This window comes from Exophiala oligosperma (genome assembly GCF_000835515.1).
Source record: "Exophiala oligosperma strain CBS 72588 unplaced genomic scaffold supercont1.17, whole genome shotgun sequence".
Taxonomy (NCBI): domain Eukaryota; kingdom Fungi; phylum Ascomycota; class Eurotiomycetes; order Chaetothyriales; family Herpotrichiellaceae; genus Exophiala; species Exophiala oligosperma.
This window is the reverse complement of record NW_015622834.1, coordinates 185660-205191: the sequence shown is the minus strand read 5'-3', so window position 1 is coordinate 205191 and position 19532 is coordinate 185660. Positions and strand designations below refer to the sequence as shown.

At 53.1% G+C, this 19532-nt stretch overlaps 9 protein-coding genes across 9 annotated transcripts; 6 read left to right on the top strand and 3 right to left on the bottom strand.

Moving 5' to 3' along the window:
• Nucleotides 1-5: 5 nt before the first annotated feature.
• PV06_10981 (uncharacterized protein) lies at nt 6-1092 on the bottom strand (the record flags this gene model as incomplete). The annotated part of the gene is made up of 2 exons (XM_016412583.1): nt 6-905; nt 1023-1092. The coding sequence occupies 2 exons, from the start codon at nt 1090-1092 to the stop codon at nt 148-150; spliced, it is 828 nt and encodes a 275-aa protein (XP_016257082.1). The 3' UTR covers nt 6-147.
• A 490-nt stretch (nt 1093-1582) lies between these two features.
• PV06_10980 (uncharacterized protein) lies at nt 1583-2868 on the top strand. The gene is made up of 2 exons (XM_016412582.1): nt 1583-1773; nt 1837-2868. The coding sequence occupies exon 2, from the start codon at nt 2094-2096 to the stop codon at nt 2820-2822; it is 729 nt and encodes a 242-aa protein (XP_016257081.1). The 5' UTR covers nt 1583-1773; nt 1837-2093; the 3' UTR covers nt 2823-2868.
• A 178-nt stretch (nt 2869-3046) lies between these two features.
• Nucleotides 3047-4755, top strand: PV06_10979 (uncharacterized protein). The gene has a single exon (XM_016412581.1). The coding sequence runs from the start codon at nt 3152-3154 to the stop codon at nt 4499-4501; it is 1350 nt and encodes a 449-aa protein (XP_016257080.1). The 5' UTR covers nt 3047-3151; the 3' UTR covers nt 4502-4755.
• A 427-nt stretch (nt 4756-5182) lies between these two features.
• On the bottom strand, nt 5183-7491 carry PV06_10978 (uncharacterized protein). The gene has a single exon (XM_016412580.1). The coding sequence runs from the start codon at nt 7287-7289 to the stop codon at nt 5244-5246; it is 2046 nt and encodes a 681-aa protein (XP_016257079.1). The 5' UTR covers nt 7290-7491; the 3' UTR covers nt 5183-5243.
• Nucleotides 7492-7848: 357 nt separating this feature from the next.
• PV06_10977 (uncharacterized protein) lies at nt 7849-9548 on the top strand (the record flags this gene model as incomplete). Its single annotated transcript, XM_016412579.1, has 1 exon — nt 7849-9548. The coding sequence occupies one exon, from the start codon at nt 7849-7851 to the stop codon at nt 9367-9369; it is 1521 nt and encodes a 506-aa protein (XP_016257078.1). The 3' UTR covers nt 9370-9548.
• PV06_10976 (uncharacterized protein) lies at nt 8688-10821 on the bottom strand. Its single transcript, XM_016412578.1, has 2 exons — nt 10503-10821; nt 8688-10433 (listed from the first exon to the last, which is right to left on the bottom strand). Exons 1-2 carry the CDS (start codon nt 10697-10699, stop codon nt 9443-9445), a joined length of 1188 nt encoding a protein of 395 aa, XP_016257077.1. The 5' UTR covers nt 10700-10821; the 3' UTR covers nt 8688-9442.
• A 229-nt stretch (nt 10822-11050) lies between these two features.
• PV06_10975 (uncharacterized protein) lies at nt 11051-14591 on the top strand (the record flags this gene model as incomplete). Its single annotated transcript, XM_016412577.1, has 1 exon — nt 11051-14591. One exon carries the CDS (start codon nt 11051-11053, stop codon nt 14531-14533), a length of 3483 nt encoding a protein of 1160 aa, XP_016257076.1. The 3' UTR covers nt 14534-14591.
• A 2742-nt stretch (nt 14592-17333) lies between these two features.
• PV06_10974 (uncharacterized protein) lies at nt 17334-17752 on the top strand (the record flags this gene model as incomplete). Its single annotated transcript, XM_016412576.1, has 2 exons — nt 17334-17378; nt 17441-17752. The coding sequence occupies 2 exons, from the start codon at nt 17334-17336 to the stop codon at nt 17750-17752; spliced, it is 357 nt and encodes a 118-aa protein (XP_016257075.1).
• A 149-nt stretch (nt 17753-17901) lies between these two features.
• On the top strand, nt 17902-19462 carry PV06_10973 (uncharacterized protein; the record flags this gene model as incomplete). The annotated part of the gene is made up of 1 exon (XM_016412575.1): nt 17902-19462. One exon carries the CDS (start codon nt 17902-17904, stop codon nt 19213-19215), a length of 1314 nt encoding a protein of 437 aa, XP_016257074.1. The 3' UTR covers nt 19216-19462.
• Nucleotides 19463-19532: the final 70 nt, after the last annotated feature.

Sequence of the window (19532 nt, the reverse complement as noted above, 5' to 3'; positions counted from 1 at the left end):
GCTTGGTGAAGAACACCTTACAGTACCTAACGTAGCCCCATACATGTCAACATGCCAAACAAACTGTACTGGCACGTACAGTATATTCGTTATCCGGACCTGTTATTCCCCCTCGACCGCCCAGAGGGAAGGGGAAAAAAGGCCGCTTCAATAGTCCTGACTCGTGTCTTTGATGACATCCATCGCATAGCGCTCGTTGCGCTCCCTCATCTCCTTGGCAAACTTGGTTACATGTTCCGGCACACCGGACACTTTATTGTCCCTGCCCGCCACCGGCTCGCCAAAATGGTCGTAAATGGGGATCACGCCGGTCCAGATGCTGTCCACGAGGTCGGCTTGGTCGGTGTCCTTTTTCTCGTCGCGCGGCCCGCCGACGCGGATCTTGCCGCTGCCACCGACGACCTTGACCTTGAGGATCGAGGTCGACGACACCTCGGCGGACACGGGCGGGACGCGGGTGTGGCGCCAGCGGTCGGCGACGACGCTGTTGGTGACGGCCTCCATGGCCCAGAGCTTCTCCTCGGGAGACGTCACGACCGTGGCGTAGCCGTAGACCGCGACGGAGCGGTAGTTGATGTCGTGCGTGTACGGGGTCAGGCTGAGGATGAGGCCGTCGACTTTTGTCGCCGAGATGGTCACGGGGAGGCCTTCGTGCTCCTGTCGCTGCGAGTCGTCCGTGCCAGGCGTCGTGCGGGAGAGATTCATCAGTCTCGCGCTCACGTACCCGTGCACGTAAATGTCCAGAGGTTCGCCCAGGGAGGAGGAGGGGTGGTCGAAACTCGCGGCCACCCCGACCATGGGCAACGTCACGGGGAAAGGGTTGGACGGGTCCGGAGTGTTGAAGGAGACGTTGACATAAGTACTTTCGTTGATGATGGAGTGGATGGCTTCGAGGTCGTATGTTTCTGTCCGTGCCAGGCAAAGATGGCCCAAGTTGTTAGCATCGTCGTAGGGGATTTGTTTTTCTTTACTTTTTGACGCAAGTAAAGGTCAAAGGATCAGTTGGGCGGGGGGGACCTTACCTCGTACATTGTATCGGTTGACCTTGTTGATTGGCGTCTTGGGATACTCGAGGGTGCGTGACCGTCCCATCTTGACAAACTCTTCCCCGAGTACTCACTTGAATAATTCTCGAAACCGAGTGTACGGTACACAACTTCCTTTGCGGGTTCAGTGGTAGCAGATGGAACTGAGGGACGTATGAGGATGTCGTCGGAATGTTATTTCTATTTGAGATGTGGTTCCCGATTAGTTTGTAGACAAGCAACCTCTCCTACCTATTTGGATACATTCGAACATCCCCGACATGGGCACCTGCTGGGGGAGATACAACTTGTTGTCATAGGAAATGATGGAACCATTTCGTCGAGTCCTCCAATCCAGAGTACTTCATTAGTCAAGGATTGAGACGATGGCTTATCTTTGGGCGCACATTTAAAGTTGCTGAAGACGCCCGGGCTCGCGGTAAACTCCCTTCACTTACCTTCCTAAGGTATCTTATGTTTCCTACGGTTGTACTTGTAGAAAAGAGTTAGGCGCAGAATGCTCCCGCCATTGTTCCTTGATAACTGTCGAGTGAGTGCTGGATCATAGGGCAAGTAGACCCTTCCCATGTGGCCGAAGCCTCATACTGGGGGTGTTTGCTAACTGTCGACGCATTCACAAACCGGAGTCTCTTCATCGCGACCATGGTACAACATCACAGCCTCGGCTTGGCACCTTCAACCACCCCTATCACCCCTTGACGAAATCGTCAAGAATTGTCACAGCCATGTAGCAAAGACCTCGTCGAACATCCAGGTACCGACACGAGAAGGTGTGCTAACTATGCTGCAGCACCTACTCCAACTTGAAACATCACGTACTCGCACAGTGTGCTATACCAGTCATAGTTTAGCCTGTAGTCCCTCTGGACAGAATGCTATCTACGTATCTCTCTGATCCAGAGTATCGGATGCAGTGCTTCAGCATTTACTATCCTTGTTTCACTCACGGACTTGGTACATTCCTTCAGCGTCCTAAGCGTTATATGCTTCGTCCACGGCTCACAGAGTCAGGAAGAATATTGTACCATTCCCAATTGTGTTCACAACATGGTAGATGACATACCAGTTACAGCGACGAGTGCAGCTCCCGCAACTTCAGACGAAGGGAGTCGGAGAATGAACCCAGAGCTTCCAAGAGTGACCATCAGTTCGTCAATGGAATACGTTGAAAAGATGTCCTGGGCATTGGCCCATGCGATGCTGCCCAATCCTGTCTGGAGAGTCTTAATTAAAGGAGACACGGACGGCAAAGGCGAGGAAGAGTCGGAGGAGAAGCTACTCCCATCGTATCACGCTGTCATCAAGGATTTCCTGACAGCCGGAGTCAACGCTGGCGCTTTCATTGCGGAATCGGGTGATTTTGCGGCATTCGCCGCCTGGTGCCCTCCAGGCTCGCATGAAGCACCTAAAACATCCAGCGATACACCGGACCTGGATAAAGAGATTTCGATAGATGGTCTAGAGCAGGAGGTGGACAAAGTCCGGGATGAATTGATCTGGTCCAAACACGGACAGGAGTTTTGGTGGCTACGTTTGCTTGGTCGTGATCCCAGGAAGTCCGCAGTGCCTGGCGCCGTGAGAGCTGTTCTACAGCCTTCAATGGATCGAGCTGCAGCAGAGGGCAACCCGATCTGGCTTGCAACCACGAGTCCGCACGCGAGGGATATCTATCTTCACATGGGATGGCAGTTGGTCAGGACAGTCGAATTCGGCGGACACAATGAGTGGTGCATGATTCTGTATCCGCCTTCAACAGAGGAAGAGGCAGGTCGATGATGAATTTGAATCAACGTAGACCGTGACTTAGAAGCATGTCACTGGCACCCAATTTTTCTTTTCATATAAAAGCAAGTCTGGCGCCGAGACTCCCCTACTTACATTCTATCAATACCAACATCAAAATGGTGGCGGTCGAAACTGCGGAGAAACATTGTTCGGTGGCTGCGGCGGATGTTTGTTTGGTCATCATTATCACATCTATAGACACAACTACATCACTACTTCCTTGTCTTTCTTCACATCATAATGGTCGCTTTGTCAAACGACGCTCTTTCGAGACCCCCATTGCATGAGTCGTAGCATCTTTGGACCATATCAGACTCAGAATGAGTACTCCCCCGACGCCCTTTGGTGACTTATTATCCTTTCCCTCTGGACACCAAGTTGATCACAATCCCCACCGATTCCTCCCACCGCCACAACGACCTTCGCAGCCTCCTCTTCTTCCTCCTCCGAGACTGTTCCGCAACTTTTTCGGTGGCATGCCAGACTCTGAACCTCGAAGACAGGCAATCTTACCTAGAGCGGACTATCAGGACACAGTACATGACGTGAGTCGAGCACTGCAGAGTGCGAACCGGGCCTTGCAAAGAGCGCAGGACGCATTCGAACAATCACGCCGGCCAGGACCAGGTGAACCCGAGAGATCGGCAGGCGATTTCACCGAAGGCAATTCACAAAGCAATTCACCCGAATCTCATTTCATTTCTCAAACCACACATCCTCACGATCTCAATTCGACCCAAAGACCAAGAGGGCTCAACACACTTGATCAACCAGTCTACGGCCACCCAATCTCGAGCCTCCCGGACGCAAACGAAACGTTACCCGTCCTAACAATCTTCCCGGCCTCCATGCCTCCATTTCCTCGCCTGCCTCACCTACGCACCGATCATAACCGTCTACAGGCGATCGTCGATCGGGAAGCCATAAATCGTCAACGAGAAAATCACTCGCACTGGGAGCGGACACAAGCCAGAAACAGAGAACGTGCCCAGAATCAACCACGACAATCTCCGTCCGAAATGTCTCCTCCCTCTTCCTCCTCGTCTTCCTCCGCGAGAAGAAACAGACGACAGGCTCCGTCCCCATCCACAGATCCGACGATAGAATCGGTAGACCTCACCGAAATAGACGACAGCGCCGCACTCTCAGCGACCTTGGCCAAACAGCGGCAGGAAGCGATACTGTCGCAAAATCCAGGAACAGAGGCAGGCCGGACACCGCTGACGGCGTACAAGTGTCCCGTGTGCATGGAGACCCCCACGGATCCTACTGCGACCATCTGCGGGCACGTCTTTTGCCACCGCTGCATAATAGACACTCTGACCTGGTCAATCCAGCAGAGACGGGAAGACATTCCGCCGAGCCGGAGGGTCAAGGGGGTGTGTCCGGTATGTCGTAAACCGCTGGACATCAAGGACCTCCCGGGCCTGACGAGGACGCTGGTGCCACTCGAGTTGAAACTGTTGGTGAAGAAGAGGAAGAGGGAAGACAAGGGGAAACAGAAGTTGGTCAAGGCAGAAACCATTAGTAGTGATGATGATGATGAAGGGGAGGAAAAGACCGCCGAGAAAGAGAATAGGAGGTCGGGTAAGAAAAGACGTGCCCCCGCGGAAGAAGAAGAAGACGAGGATGAGGCACTCATGTGGGCTGAGTTTATGGCAGCAGATTGAGACTTGAGGACTTGATTTTTGCCATTTTCCGTCATTGCATCGGCATTCAAATTGGAGCGTCGTGCATTTGCTGGTCGAGTTGATGGATGAACACAGGCCGGACACAGGTTGATTGGATTTTTTTTCTCATGTTTTGCTTGATTTTATGATACCCAGTAGATAATAGCATTTCATGACGGCATGAGGTTGAGAAGCCAGGCGGCTTTGACATAATGTATTTTTGTCCGATACAGACAATAACAAATCGAACATCATCTTTTCCCTCGGCCAAAAAGACAGAAAAGAGTTAGATATTGGCCAAGGACCGAACTTCTTGCGATATAATGTTCATCAAAAAACTAAACGTTACAGAACGGACATGAAAAAGATGGAGGAACGACATGCGGCAGGCGACAAAATAGTCCGACCGACCGACAGAGACAGATGAGAGGGTACTTGGGTATTTCGACGTTATTACTTTATTAGTACCTAGGTATTTTTCGTATCTGCCTAGTAGCTTTGCACTCAGTTACTAGCGACCAGTCCGTTACTCTCAGGACCAGATCTGTCCCTTGGGTACGTACGGTGTTTAGTTAGGTGTTTAGTTAGGCACATGTTTTGAAAATGTACAGGGAAAAAGCCGGCGAAGAAGAAGAAGAAGAAGAAGAAGAAGAAGAAGAAGAAGAAGAAGAAGCCGGTAGCAAACAAGATCTGTACAATTGATTACAAATTACAAGGACCCCCAGAAAGAAAGAAAGCGTGCTCAACTCTTTTGCAACCTCCTCTTGCGGCCTCTCTTGATCAACATCCGGTTCGCCCACCGGGTGATGTGGCGCGCCATGACGTCCCTCATCAGGAGGAGAAAGACGAGGAAGGAGACGGGCACGGCGATGACCCAGAAGAAGGCGTCGGAGTGGTGCTGGACGCCGTCGAAGTGGAAAAAGTTCATGCCGAAGTAACCCGTCAGGAAGCTCAGCGGCAGGAAGAAGCAGGTCACGATGGTCAACTGCTTCATGCTCTCGTTCTGGTACGCCGACACGGTGTTGAAGATCAGGTCGACCAGGTTGTCGGCCGCGCGGCGCATCTGGTCGTAGCTGTCCTGGATCAGCAGGGCGTGGTCCTCGACGTCGCCCAGGTACGTGACGCTGAGCGGGGAGATCTGCACGCCCGACGCGAAGGTCGAATGCTGCTTGTTGGCGTAGGGCGGTCTGCCGCCGCCGTTCTTCGCGGCGGGCGTGGCCGCCATGGGGTTGCCGTTGGCCGCGGACGCCACGGACGGCGTGGGCACGCGGGATCCCGTGAGGGCCGCGGCGGCCGACGAGGCGTCGGATTTGTGGTCCTTGAGGGCGCCGATGAGCTGGACGACGGGGGCGATGGCGTTGCGGAGGATGGAAATCTCCGACGTGAGAATGTACAGCGTGTTGGACTCGTGGATGTCCGGGTTCGTGAGCACGTCGAGTTCCAGGTCGCCGATGGCGTCTTGGTAGGCCGTCGTCACCGGGATGGCAAGGTCGATCATGGCGTCGAGAATGGCTTGGGCCAGCATGCTCGCGTCGGCGGACTGCCGCAGGATGGTGCCCGGGGACTGGAGACGGCGGATGATGGGCGTCTGGACGTCGTGGGCCGAGTACTCGAAGAAAGATATGACCGTGCTGTCGGAGCAGAGGAATATCGAAACTTGCTCCATCGAGACGCCAATCCCTCGGTTGCGTAGCACGGCGTGACGCTCCATGAAGTCGATGCGGTCTTGATTGGGACCAGAGTGGTATCGCTGCATGGTTCGGACCTTCTTGGGCGCCCACGGTGTCTCGACCTTGGAGGCATGTCGGAAGGAGTTGGACGGGTTGATCTGATTGTGCTCAAATGAACCTGGTGGGCTGGTGGTCGCGTCCCGTTTCCTCTTTTTGGGCTTGAAGATATCCTCCCAAAGCGCAACGAGGGCACCTTTCTTGTTCTTCAATCGTTTGCGCATGCGCCGTTCTGTGAGAATTCGCGTCTGATATTCTGATTCGTGATCTCTGATCGATCTTGAGGCCTCAGACTCGTCATCGTCGTCGTCGGAAGACTCGTAATCTTCTTGCTCGTCCAGGTTGATGAGCTTCTGCAGAGGCAGGACTAGGTACGTATGGTCACTATACCAGTCGACCTTCGTCCGATTTTTGGTGTTGATCATGTCTTCGATTGCGAGTGGATGTAGATGTTTATGATTACCCAGAAGCCTGATGACATCCCAGGACAAGCCATTGACATTGATCCATCTGACATCAGCCCACGGCTCAACGGGCTTTTTCAGGAAGTCCTCGAGATTATCATTATCCAAGTCAAACGTCGACATTGCGTCGTTGCTGAAATCCACCACCGTGATTTCACACCTCTGCCTCAAAGTCTCATAGTGTACAGAGGTCGGATGACCTTCACTGTAAGGCGGTGCCGGTTCACTCGTGTCAATACCGGGCTCCAACCCAGGTGCCCAGCCTGACGTTCTGCCCATATCTTGGGCTCCATACATCACGGTATTTGTGTTTGACCGGCCTCGTCTGCGCAAGGACTTCATGGTCGACTTCGAGTTCACCGTGTCTGTGCGATGTAGGCCATGAAAAGGCGACTCGCCCCCATTTTCAGAATGTCTATGCAGTGCCACTTCTGGGTTTTCTTTTATGTGAACATGATGATTTCCCTCGGCTCCTTCAGCTTCCACATCTCGCGATCTTCGTCGTTCTCTCGAGTGGCGGTGGTCAGTACCCTCTAAGGAATCTCTGTGATGAGCCAGGACATGGGAGCCACTGTGAGGCATCGGGATCGTTGGCATCACGGCCTGATGCGTAGTTTCCAGTTGGCCAGATGAAGTCGCAAGTGCATCGATGCGGAAGTGAAGGAGTTTTCGCAAAAGTCAATGGAGCAGGGAACAGCCAGCGCGGTAGGAGGTTGTGGCTGGCTGAGAAGGATCTGACCAGGATAAGGATTGACTTTATATTGGTACCGACATGGTTTTTTGCTCGATTGCGTGTGGGTGTTGATCGTCTTAGCAAGATCACTGAAGAGAAGATACTGCATGTCTATCAGACACGCGACGCTGGGTCTCTTCCGGGGCATTCTTCCGGGGGGGCGAAGGCTAAGCTTTTGGGGCTCAATAAGCATCATTAGCGGCGTTGTGGTCCTTAAAAGTCCCCAGCTTGGAGGGGCTGTTGAACAGCGCTGAGCATTCCCGCGGCTGTCTTTCCGCAAACAACCACGCCGACAGGAATATCCGGGAATTGACACCTAACCGAAAGCAAGGCTGAGCCTCGTCACGTCGTTATTAGGTACGACCGGCCTTCCCCTTCTATTGCGGCACTCCTACGCTCCTTGACCTCTGTCTCTGGTCGAAAATGACCAACAGTAAGGGTATAGTGGTCTTCTCAGGTGGAAGCGCTGCAAACAGCCTTGTCGACGTCTTCGAAGCAGTGCGCGAGAACAAATCATGTCCCCTCAGCTACATCATTCCTATCAGCGACAACGGTGGCTCTTCTTCAGAACTCATTAGAGTCTTTGGTGGCCCCGGGATTGGCGATGTTCGAAGTCGCCTGGTCAGACTCATACCTACGGATCCTTCCTCGCCCGAACGTCTGGCCATATCACATCTCTTCAACCATCGCCTGTCATCTACGTCTTCAGTAGACGCGGCGACTGAGTGGCAACTGATCGTTTCTGGAGCAGCGGATCTGTGGCTTGGTATACCTTCGGCCAAAAAGGAACTCATTCGATCATTTTTCAACCTCTTGAACCTTGAGATCTTAAAACGGTCGAGGCCGTCCTCGACATTCGATTTCACTTCAGCGAGTGTGGGCAACCTCTTTTTGACCGGTGCGAGACTGTTCAGTGGCAGTTTCGAGTCGGCCATATACCTGCTGAGCAGTATCTGTGCAATACCAGATGAAGTGCGTGTCATTCCTAGCATTAACTCCAACTTCTCCCACCATATAGCCGCAGGTCTGGTCAACGGAGACGTCATTGTCGGCCAGAACAACATCTCTCACCCTGCCGCGGCCACAGCCTTAGCAATGCCGACAGTTGGCGATGGTCGTCCAATCGCAGCGAGAACGCGTCATAGCGTTGATCACACCGAGGAGATTGAGGATGCAAATATACCAGGCACGCTGCCCACGTTGCGTCAGAAGAACATCAACTTTAGTAAGGACGAGGAGGAAGACCTCCCCGCTCGGATAGAGCGCATATGGTACATTAACCCCTACGGACAAGAAATGCTTCCACCAGCCAATCCGCGCGTTCTCTCGGCGGTTAAACAAGCGCAAGCTGTTGTCTACTCCATAGGATCCCTCTATACTTCCGTCGTGGCATCCATTGTGCTCAGAGGTGTGGGCGAAGCATTGCACTCCAGTACCGCCCGACACAAGATTCTCATTCTCAATGGCTCGCTAGACCGGGAGACCGGTCCGAGCCCCAACCCCTTCTCTGCCTTTGATTTCGTCGAAGCCATTGCTCGAGCATGCGAGCAATCTCGGGGACATCCCTGGAGGTCAGAACTTTGCACGTCACACTCAGAGAACAAGTTAAAGTCCTCAGGGCCAACTTCGTCCACAGATGCTCATGGCGGTTTACTGGTGCCAGGCAGCACACCTAACGTGGCGCAAACAGCCGAGCAAAACTCAATATATCGACAGTATGTCACTCATGTTATACATCTCAACGGGGAGGGAACTCCGAAGGTCGACAAAGAGCGCCTTGCAGCTGTGGGCATCGATTGCCTTAAATTATATGGTCGGAAAAGCGCCAAAGGTGTTATGTTGTACGATCCTCAGGCCCTCATTGGAGCACTGGAAGCGATACTCGGGAAGAAAGGCGACGCCATGCTTCTGAGCAGGAGCCGAAGAAACACGATGGAAGCATGATGCGCTGTCTGGGTCTTTGAAACCACTATCGTGTAACAGCTTTTTAGGCCGTTGAATCCCGTAGTATCGGACGTCAAAGTTGTCCCCTCCTTCTCCGTAACCATGCGACGAAAGGCAATTTCCACTCGACTTGCCTGAGGCTTGCGTCGAATATGTCGAAGTCAACCTTTTGCAACCTGTCGAGCCATAATTGGGTGCTCACAGCCGGACCCATCACGAGTCCAAATCCTTGTTCCACTTCTTGCCTGCTCTTATCAGCAGATGATGAACCATCCGCATCATATCGGCTGTGTTCGTGGCCTTCATCATTCAGATGTTCAAACTCATGACCAGGGTCACGACTCTCGCGGATATTCTTAAGCATTGTCCTAGCAGTTATAAGGTGGTCTGAGGCGCGAGTCGCAACAGCAAATGTGGCATCTCGAAGACCTTCGGCGTCGCTTCCGTTTCGAAAAATGTCCTCTTCTCGAACGCCACACTGGGACATGATATCCAGAGGAAGTGTAATTGCGCCCTGCTTGTCCCGACTTGCAGGTAAACCCAACCCAGGGGGGTTGTTTGAGTGCTGGTTTGGTGGTGGAGGAAAGGCCAGTAACGGCACACCTCGCATAACTGCAGCTATACCAGCAGCTTTCCCGATATGAGAAGCCAAGTGATCCATTGTCAGAGAATTTAAAGGCAGTGCCGATAGACTTAAATACAAAAGCGTGGAGTAGGTTGACTCAGCATACGATTCCAGCTCCGTCATGCTCGTGAATCCGGGGTGCGTCAACTTGCGATCTCTGGCCGATATGATGCGTTGGAACCAAGACTTGTTGAGCTTGTAGCCTTGATTCAGGTAAGAAGCTAAAAGTATAGCTACTGGTTCCATTGGCGGCGTGAGCTCAAAGGTCTTGTTGATTGTATCTCTCCAGAACTGCATTCTCATGGCGCCAATTTGCGGCATCGAAACAACGTCTGGTATCCTAGCCAGCTCTATGTTGAATGCTCGAATAGCAAAGTATGCAGGAAGCATGTGTGGTGGAACGAAATGAGCCAGGGTGTATGAAGGCGAATCATAGTTTCTGTAGAGATGTTAGACATACAAAAAATGATACAACTCCTGGGTAGGCTGTCAAGAAGTCTAGACTGACCTGACCAAGTTTTGGCAGTATGTACTAGCCTTTTTGACGGCCTGCGAATCACGCTCCATCGATAGTTGCAACCGTGCTGTAGCTGTAAACGTGCGGCATTTGGCAGGAAAGTAGATGTGAGCTTTTGTTTCCCTCATTGCTGCTGGCACTCGCTTGAAGGAAGAGACAGACATGGTCTCCAATGCATGCTTCGACATTGCAAAAAGAAATCTGCTCCAGGAAGTGAATGCTAAGAAATGAAACTGTAATTGTAACCAAACATTGCGAAACTGTTATGCCAGAGAATCAGACATCGGGTCTCATTACTGTTGGATCAAACCTAGAGGTTTATGGCGTTCGTATTTCATTGTTTAGTATGCTGGACCCAAGGTTTTTATATTATGACGTGGAGACGGCATAAAAGTGTTTGGCCCCTGCATAATCAATTAAAGCCCTGATCACGTGCAAGCGCGCCTAATTCTCTTCGCGTAATTTCGCGTTTGGTCACGAAGGGCTCTATTTGCAATCCATCCACGGACTGCGTTCTGTCGAGCAGCCCATTCGCACCCATGGACGTCGAGGTGAGGCCTCGTAAAAGAAGACGTTTCTTCGTCGACGACCATGACGACACACTTGAGCAAGACACAGCCACATCCTCGGTGAATGTCTCCAGCAGACCTACCTCCGCCACCTCTTCCAATGGCAACGACCGTCTGTCGAGTCAAACAGATGCCGCGGATCTTCAGAATCCGAGCGAACAAGAAAACTCCACAACCTTCGATGCAGACACATTTTGCGCGTTCATTGGCGAGACTGTCAGTCAAGATGTTGTTGATCAAGTGCAGACTGCGGCGAACGGAGACTTGGAGCGGGCCATCAACATGTACTTCGACGGTTCTTGGAAATCTGCTGTCATCGATAGCGATTCATCCAAAAGACCCAAGGGAGTTGCAGGCTGGCTTAGCTCGTCTAACAAGGTCTCGGAGGCGCCACCCAAGAGAGTCGAGGTTTTACCCAACGAACCAGCTCTACCGACGGCGCTCCTATGTTCAATGCCAAAAGAGCGATATGTCGGCTCATTTGGAGTAGCGGCATGGATGACCAAAAGTGGTTCAAATCTCCTAGGCCATGGCGAAGCTGTCCGGATAGAACGAACTAAGCTCGCTCCAAAAACCAAAGTTGGCAGAGGTGGAAAGTTAGTGCCTTTGATAGGGCGAAATCAAAAGGTGGATGTGGTGACCAGGTTTACCAACTCCAAAGGAGAGGAATTGGGTCGCTTACCAGAAGAGACTGCTTCTTGGGTGTCGTCTTTGCTAGATCAGAAAATTTGCTGGTTTGAAGGAACTTGTGTATATGCTCCTGATCGTGTCCGCGTCAACGACACCGTCTACCTTCAATTACGTGCTTATTTACTCAAGTCCGCTTTTGAAGCAAGCGCATTTGTGGCACCAATGGATGACAATCGAGCTACAGGCTTTTTCGAAGAAAAGGAGAGTGGTGAGGAGAAGGATCTTCGCTTAAGACAAGTAGGCCTGGTCAAACTTTTCGAAGAGGTTAACTTGAATCCCACCACAACAAATGAAACCACCGCTAGGCATAAAAAACAAGGCCTACTGAAAGCTGCAGAAATGGCAGAGCAGTATGAAAAGGACAAGACCTCGAAAGGGAAAACATCGAATCCTACCTCCGATGATGAAGAAGAGGGCGAAGAATTGGAGGAAGACCAACTGGATGCCTTGTATCAGAAAGCACAGTCATTCGACTTCAGCACGCCTGAGGCTGAACCTGTCTCGACCTTTGCACTCGAGTTGAGGAAGTACCAGAAGCAAGCTTTATATTGGATGCTTAGGAAAGAAAGAGATGAAAAATCCTCCAAACAACAATCTATGCATCCCCTGTGGGAAGAGTATACCTGGCCAACGAAAGATGCAGATGACAAGCCAGTAGCACAAGTTGAGGGTCAGGAGAAGTTCTACGTCAACCTCTATTCTGGTGAAATCAGCCTCGAATTTCCTGTCCAAGAACAAAATTGTCTCGGCGGTATTCTGGCGGACGAGATGGGTCTCGGAAAGACCATCGAAATTTATAGTCTCATCCACTCCAACCGATCGGAAGAAGACCTCAGAGCTAATGATAAGACTCTCACATCAGTCAATCACTTGCCGCGTCTACCACAGTCGTCAAGTGTGGTGGAACCAGCCCCCTGCACGACATTGGTGGTGGCGCCAATGTCCTTGCTTGCTCAATGGGAGAGTGAGGCGGTGAAATGTTCAAGGCCAGGTACACTGAAGACCATGGTATACTATGGCAGCGAGAAAGCGGTCAATTTACAAACCCTGTGTTCCGCCGCCAATGCAAGTTCGGCACCAAATGTCATCATTACCAGTTATGGTACAGTGTTGTCGGAATTTGGCCAGGTCACGGCTTCAGGAGGTGATCGCGGTTCTCATGGAGGCTTATTCTCTGTTGCTTTTCATCGAGTTATTCTAGATGAAGCTCATACTATCAAGAATAGACAAGCTAAGACTTCCAAGGCCTGCTACGAGCTGAAAGCGAAACACCGGTGGGTTTTGACCGGTACGCCCATTGTCAACCGTCTGGAAGATCTGTTCAGCTTGGTGAGGTTCCTTAAGGTCGAGCCATGGAGCAATTTCTCCTTCTGGAAGACCTTCATCACAGTTCCCTTCGAGTCCAAGGATATTGCAAGGGCGCTCAATGTAGTCCAGACTGTACTAGAACCCCTAGTGCTCCGTCGGACCAAGGACATGAAGACTCCGGAAGGAGAAGCACTCGTACCTCTACCTTCGAAAACCATCACCGTGGAGGAGGTGGAGCTCTCGAAGACGGAGCGAGAAGTCTACGACCTCATCTTCACTCGGGCGAAACGTGCCTTTAACGAATCACTACAAGCAGGCACCTTGCTCAAGTCGTACACCACCATCTTTGCCCAGATTCTACGTCTTCGCCAGTCGTGTTGTCATCCTGTATTGACGAGGAACAAGGATATTGTCGCAGACGAAGAAGATGCCGCTGCGGCTGCCGCAGCGGACGTCAATGGCTTCGCTGATGACATGGATCTTCAGGATCTCATCGATCGCTTCACGACCGACACAGATTCGGCCGAGAAGGAGAACAAGGACCCAATAACAACTTTCACGACGAACGCCCTAAAACAAATCCAGGACGAGTCCAGTGGCGAATGTCCCTTGTGCTACGAAGAACCAATGATCAACCCAGCAGTCACGACTTGCTGGCATAGTGCTTGTAAAGATTGCCTTGAGAAATACATCACCCATCAGACAGAAAGGGGAGAGTCTCCTCGTTGCTTTTCCTGCCGCGAAAACATCAACCCGCGTGATGTGTTCGAAGTGGTCAAGTACAATAATAGTCCATCCGAGTCCTTTGATTCGGAAGGCGGCGACCTCTACTCGGCAGGCGATGCTGCTGCTCCCAAGCCCCCCAAGATTTCTCTGCGGAGGTTGCATCCTTATTCCCCCACGGCGTCGACATCGGCAAAGATCGCCGCCTTGTTGAACCACCTGTCCAAACAGCCAAAGGGCACCAAGTCAGTCGTCTTCTCGCAGTTTACCTCGTTTCTCGACCTCATTGCCCCGCAACTTTCCAAGCACGGATTTGAGCACCTCCGCTTCGATGGAACCATGTCTCAAAAGGTTCGGGCCCAAGTCATCCGGGCGTTCAACGCCGAGAACGCCTCGGACCCCAAGGCTCCCCGAGTTCTTCTCCTGTCGTTGCGCGCAGGTGGTGTAGGCTTGAACTTGACTGCCGCGAGCCGTTGTTACATGATGGACCCCTGGTGGAGTTTCGCGGTCGAGGCACAAGCAATAGACCGCGTGCACAGAATGGGCCAGACTCAAAAAGTGGAAGTCGTACGGTTCGTCACAAAGGAAAGCATCGAAGGCAGGATGCTGCGTGTACAGGACAGGAAAATGGCGGTTGCAGGGTCGCTAGGCGTCGGACAATCTGGTGCCGGTCAAAGTGAAGAGGAGCGGAAGAAGAGACGGATCGAGGAGCTCGAGATGCTCTTGGGCTGAGAAAGGTTCTAGCTCAAGATCAATAAGTGTCTGCTTATCATCTATAGCGTGATTATAGGGAATACCTCCTCGCAATGTGTATCGTCCGACAGTACATTATTCTGCTGTGGAGCGTGATATATAATTCATTAGTCATTAGATGTGTGCGTCGTGTCATCATCGCTTAAGTCGTGCGGCTTTACGGGCCCAGGTAAAAATAAATCCAAACCGGTGAGGCGGGATAATGTCTGGGTAGCCCCAGATTTCTGTATAGGTCGCGCCTCAATGCCCTCTAACCTCCTGAAGTCCTGCGGCCGCAAAAAGAATGAGTAAAGGCCGTACCGTAACAGTAACACACTACGTACGTTGCTAGTGGCAGAATGGCAAAATACACTACGTAGGGAATTCTACATAAACAACGTCGTCACGTATTCCAAACACTCGTAGAATCATCATCTTTGCATCTCAAAGCAAGAATTCAAAAGTCGATTCGATACAATACACAAAATAAATAACAAACCATAAATCAAAATGGCTACAGCCAAACCTCTAGTTCTGCTGACAGGCCCCAATGGCTTTGTGGGCGCCCACGTCCTCGACGTCTTATTGAAGAACAACTACCGCGTCCGTGGGACGGTCCGGTCATTGTCCAAAGCCACCTTTCTCGAGAAGAAACACCCACGAGCTTGTGCCGAGGGGGACCTGACCTTCGTCGCCGTGCCCGACATTCAGGCCCCCGGCGCCCTCGACGAGGCAGCCCAGGGGGCCGAGTATATCTGTCACGTCGCCTCGCCGTACTTTGTCTTCTCCAGCGACCCGATCAAGGAACTCGTCGAGCCCGCCGTGAACGGGACGCGCAACGTCGTCTCCAGCGCGCTCAAGAGCAAGACGCTCAAGAGGATGGCCATCCTGAGCAGTTTTGCGTCCGTGGTCGACTTGTCCAAGAGTCCGCGGCCCGGGTACACGTACACCGCCGACGACTGGGACCCCGTCACGCCCGAACAGGCGGCCAAGGACGGGTACTACGGGTACCACGCGAGCAAGACGTTCGCGGAGCGCGCAGCCTGGGACATGTGGAAGGAGGCCAAGGACAAAGGCGAGGCCACGTGGGACCTGGTCACGCTGTGTCCGCCCATGATATACGGCCCGCCGGGTCACGAAATCCACGAGGAAAAGGGTGTGGAGGGGTTGAACACGAGTCTGATGTACCTGACGCTGGGCGTCAAAGGCCAGCTCCCGGAGTACAAGCCCAAGGTCGCGACGCCGGGTTTACCGGCGTGGGTCGACGTGAGGGACGTGGCGGAGGCGCATGCGAAAGCTCTCGTGTTGGACGAGGGTGTCAGTGAGCGATTCCTCCTGTGTGGAGGTGTGGATTACTTCGAGGACGGACTCGCCGGGTTGAGAGCCAGAGGTGAAGAGGGACTCGGCGAGGAAGGCGCCCATTGTGATAGGACCAAGCACTTTGACCTGGACAGAGCCAAGGCCGAAGAGATGTTGAAGTTGCAATTCGTCCCTTTCCAAGAGACGGTCGAGGACACCTGGGAGGCACTCAAGCAAATTGGCCTGGTTTGATCACAACTTACATACCGCATTGATAAGCGATAGGGCCGTCCAGAATGACTACTTTTTGCAGAACCCCGAGCTCATTAGGGAAAAGGTGTGACCGTCTTTGGCACGGACGAGTTACATGTGTTGAACGATTTCCTGGAAAGGGTTGGCGAGGTTATGCATGCAGCGTTTGTCATCGTCGTGAGAAGGCGCTTCAACGGCAGGATAGTCTAGCATTTCCATCGAGGATATCCTGAGTAATCGATATCCCCGTAGTTCTCTCCCAAGACAAATGATGTCCACGGAGGTATGAACTATGATCCAGTGTCACTGTGATAGTAAAAGCGCAAACAAGTACTCCGTACGAGTCGAGATAAAAGGACGAAATGGCTGAAAGATTATGGCTTTCAAAAATGGTTACGGAAGAAGGATGTTCCGGTGAATCACGTGTAGCCCACTATTTTCTCATCTTCAGCCTCCCACCAACTGATAGCGCGTCACAATTCTACAGTATGCAAACAACCCATCATCATTGTCGTTTCTCACCGACTCTGGTCTCGGGAATAGCTCGCTTCGACAGAACTCCGGCTCGCTGGATTTCCGCAAGCTATGCCAACGGCGGAAGGTACCTGGTACCTCTTCAGGACTTCAAGACAACATCCAATGCAGACCGACGGAGTGGTGAGGATTCGACGTTCAGGACCTTCACAAACTCGACTACTGGCATCATCGGCCAGGTCCATGAGTAAGCGTACTTGCATCCACAGGGTTCAGGCACATCACTCCTGCGTCCTGCTATGCCTGATTGACGACTTTGTCTGCTTGCCCCTCGGCAAATGGTTTTGCTTGGACGTCTTGTGAAACATTCCGGATGGTGAGCCCCCGAGAACTGCATCATCAATACTCATTTGGTTGAATTCGACACGAGTTCGAACAAGGCAAGACAAAGGTCAAGCTCATGCTCGTTCTGTCGTAATACAGAAGCTTCATGCATGACGGGCTACTCGTTCAAGCGTTCGATCTGCCTAGCCCTTCACTGGTTGGAAGTATCTCACTATCTGCTTGTGCGGATCCTGATCACCGGCACTCACCCTGTATCCGACGCTGTGTCTCTTCTTTATCTACTCAATGTTTTCCCCCTCTAGTCTACTCTCTTACTCTCCCCTCTGCTCACCGTCGTCATCATCTCTGCTCAAGATTGTGTTGTTTGAACAGTTTTCATTCCCTCTACCAGTGAAAAGGTCCGTGCCACACGACCAAAAGAAACGTCAAAATGCACAACGACGTCAGAATGAGAGAGATCTCTCATCAAATCCAGGTTCATCATCCCTCTAGAGTTTGACACCATGTGCCCTTGAAGCTAATATGCTCAATCAACAGCCCCACGACGAATGGAAACTTGAACAAGGTTTGGCGCCTGCAGAGCTGCCTCTCCTCGACCAGACCATACCGCCAGAGCAGCGGTACAAACAGGCCCATGCCGTTCCCAAGGTCAAAGAGGTCGCCCCGACTCAAGACAGTGAGGATGAAGAAGATGCCGCCAAGGCCGACGACATTGCAGCAGCCGATGAAGACCCAGCCGTGATATTTGCCGAGGAACGTCCAGGTTGGCGTGGGCAAGTTGCGCCGGGCTTCGGCGATGCTCAACTATCCTACACCGGATCCGTGGACCGTGTTTTTGCTGAGAACTGAGAAACTGGTACGTCGAATGGGAAAACTATCCGGAGAAGAAGGCGAAGGCCCACAAGATTCTGATCAACAATAGATTCCCTCCGCCGCCGGAATTCCAGCTTGGGCCCGTCCCCGACACCAACCCCGTCCTCGAAGGCGTGCGTTGGAAGATGTGGCACAAGGCGGTCGGCGGTCCATTGACCTCCGTCCCGGAAGAATCGTGGCTCCGTGTGATTCAGGAAAAACACCCCGACATGCTCCACCTGCTCCAGTTCCCCTACAACGGCGAGCCACCGAAGCGCCTCGTCACGGCGAAGCCCGTCACGCCGACGTCCCTGCACTTTGTCCGGAACCACGGCGGCGTCCCCGACATCGACGCCGACAAGTGGGAACTCAAGATGGACGGACCGGTCAAGCACCCGCGGACTTTCAGTGTGGCCGACCTGCAGAACGAGGAAGTCTTCCCGCGCATGGAGAAGCTCGTGACGGTCCAATGCAGCGGCACGCGTCGCGTCGAGCAGATCCGGCTGTACGCCGGCGAGGGGGACGAGATGATCAACGCCCCCTGGGCCGACGGGGCCAACGGCACGGCGAGGTACGTCGGCGTGAGCCTGAAAAAGGTCGTCAAGCAGTGCGGCGGCATGGCCGGCGGCGGCAAGCACCTGAAATTCTACGGGGCCGACACGTACTTCAAGCAGAACGAGGCCATGAACTACCTGGTCAGCGTGCCGTGGAGCAAGGTCAAGGCCGACGAGGTCATGCTGGCGTGGGAGATGAACGGCGAAGCCCTGCCCCGGATCCACGGGCACCCCGTCCGGCTCGTGGCGATGGGGTACATCGGCGCGCGCAGCGTCAAGTGGGTGTACCGGATCAGGGCCCTGCCCCGGCCGAGCCGGGATGTACCTCTACTTCAACCAGCAGGTCGGCAAGCACAACCAGCTCCCGACCATGGGGATCCAGATCCAGGAGATGCCGGTGAGCTCGGCCATCATGTCGCCCTGGGCCAAGCAGGTCGTGGTCCACGGGGGGGAGCGTCGAGGTCAAGGGGTGGGCGTACAGCGGCGGGGGGCCGGTGGCCCGGGCGGGTCGAGGTCTCGGCCGACGGGGGCTTCAACTGGTACGCCGTGCCCGACGGGAACCTGAGCGGGAAGCACAAGTTCGCCTGGCGGACGTGGGAGCTCGCCCTGCCCTGCGACGCCGAGGGCTGGGTCGAGGTCGTCGTGCGGTGCTGGGACAACAGCATCAACACCCAGCCCCCTGCACGTGCGGAGCGCCTGGAACTGGGGCCTGCACGTCACGAGCAGCCGCCACCGGCTGAGCGTGTACAGCGTCAACAAGTCCAGGGACCAGACGAGGCGGCGGCTCGAGCACTTCGCCCGCCGGGGCCAGAGTCTCGTCCCCCTGACCCTGCCCACGGACTTCCCCATCATGACCCCCGAAGAGTACGACGAGTTCTGGGCCGAGAACGAACCCAGGGACGTTGATGGTTGAACTTTGGCCACTGACGAGTCGAGGACGACCATGTGTGGAGCCATAATCGACGTTGTGGATGATTGATCGATTGGTGAGACGGCGACAAGGGTGTACTCTCTCTATACGCGTGCCCACTTCCGAAGTGGTACCAGGGTCGAGAAAGTCTACAGTTACTACTTGGCAAGAGGGATGAAGAATGAGCAATTTACTTTCCTGATAATAAATATGAGAGCAAGACATGATTATTTTTTGGGACCCTCTAAATACACACCTCCCTCCCAACGGGTCACCGTAAACAACATCACGTTTCGCGAACACGGTTCACGTG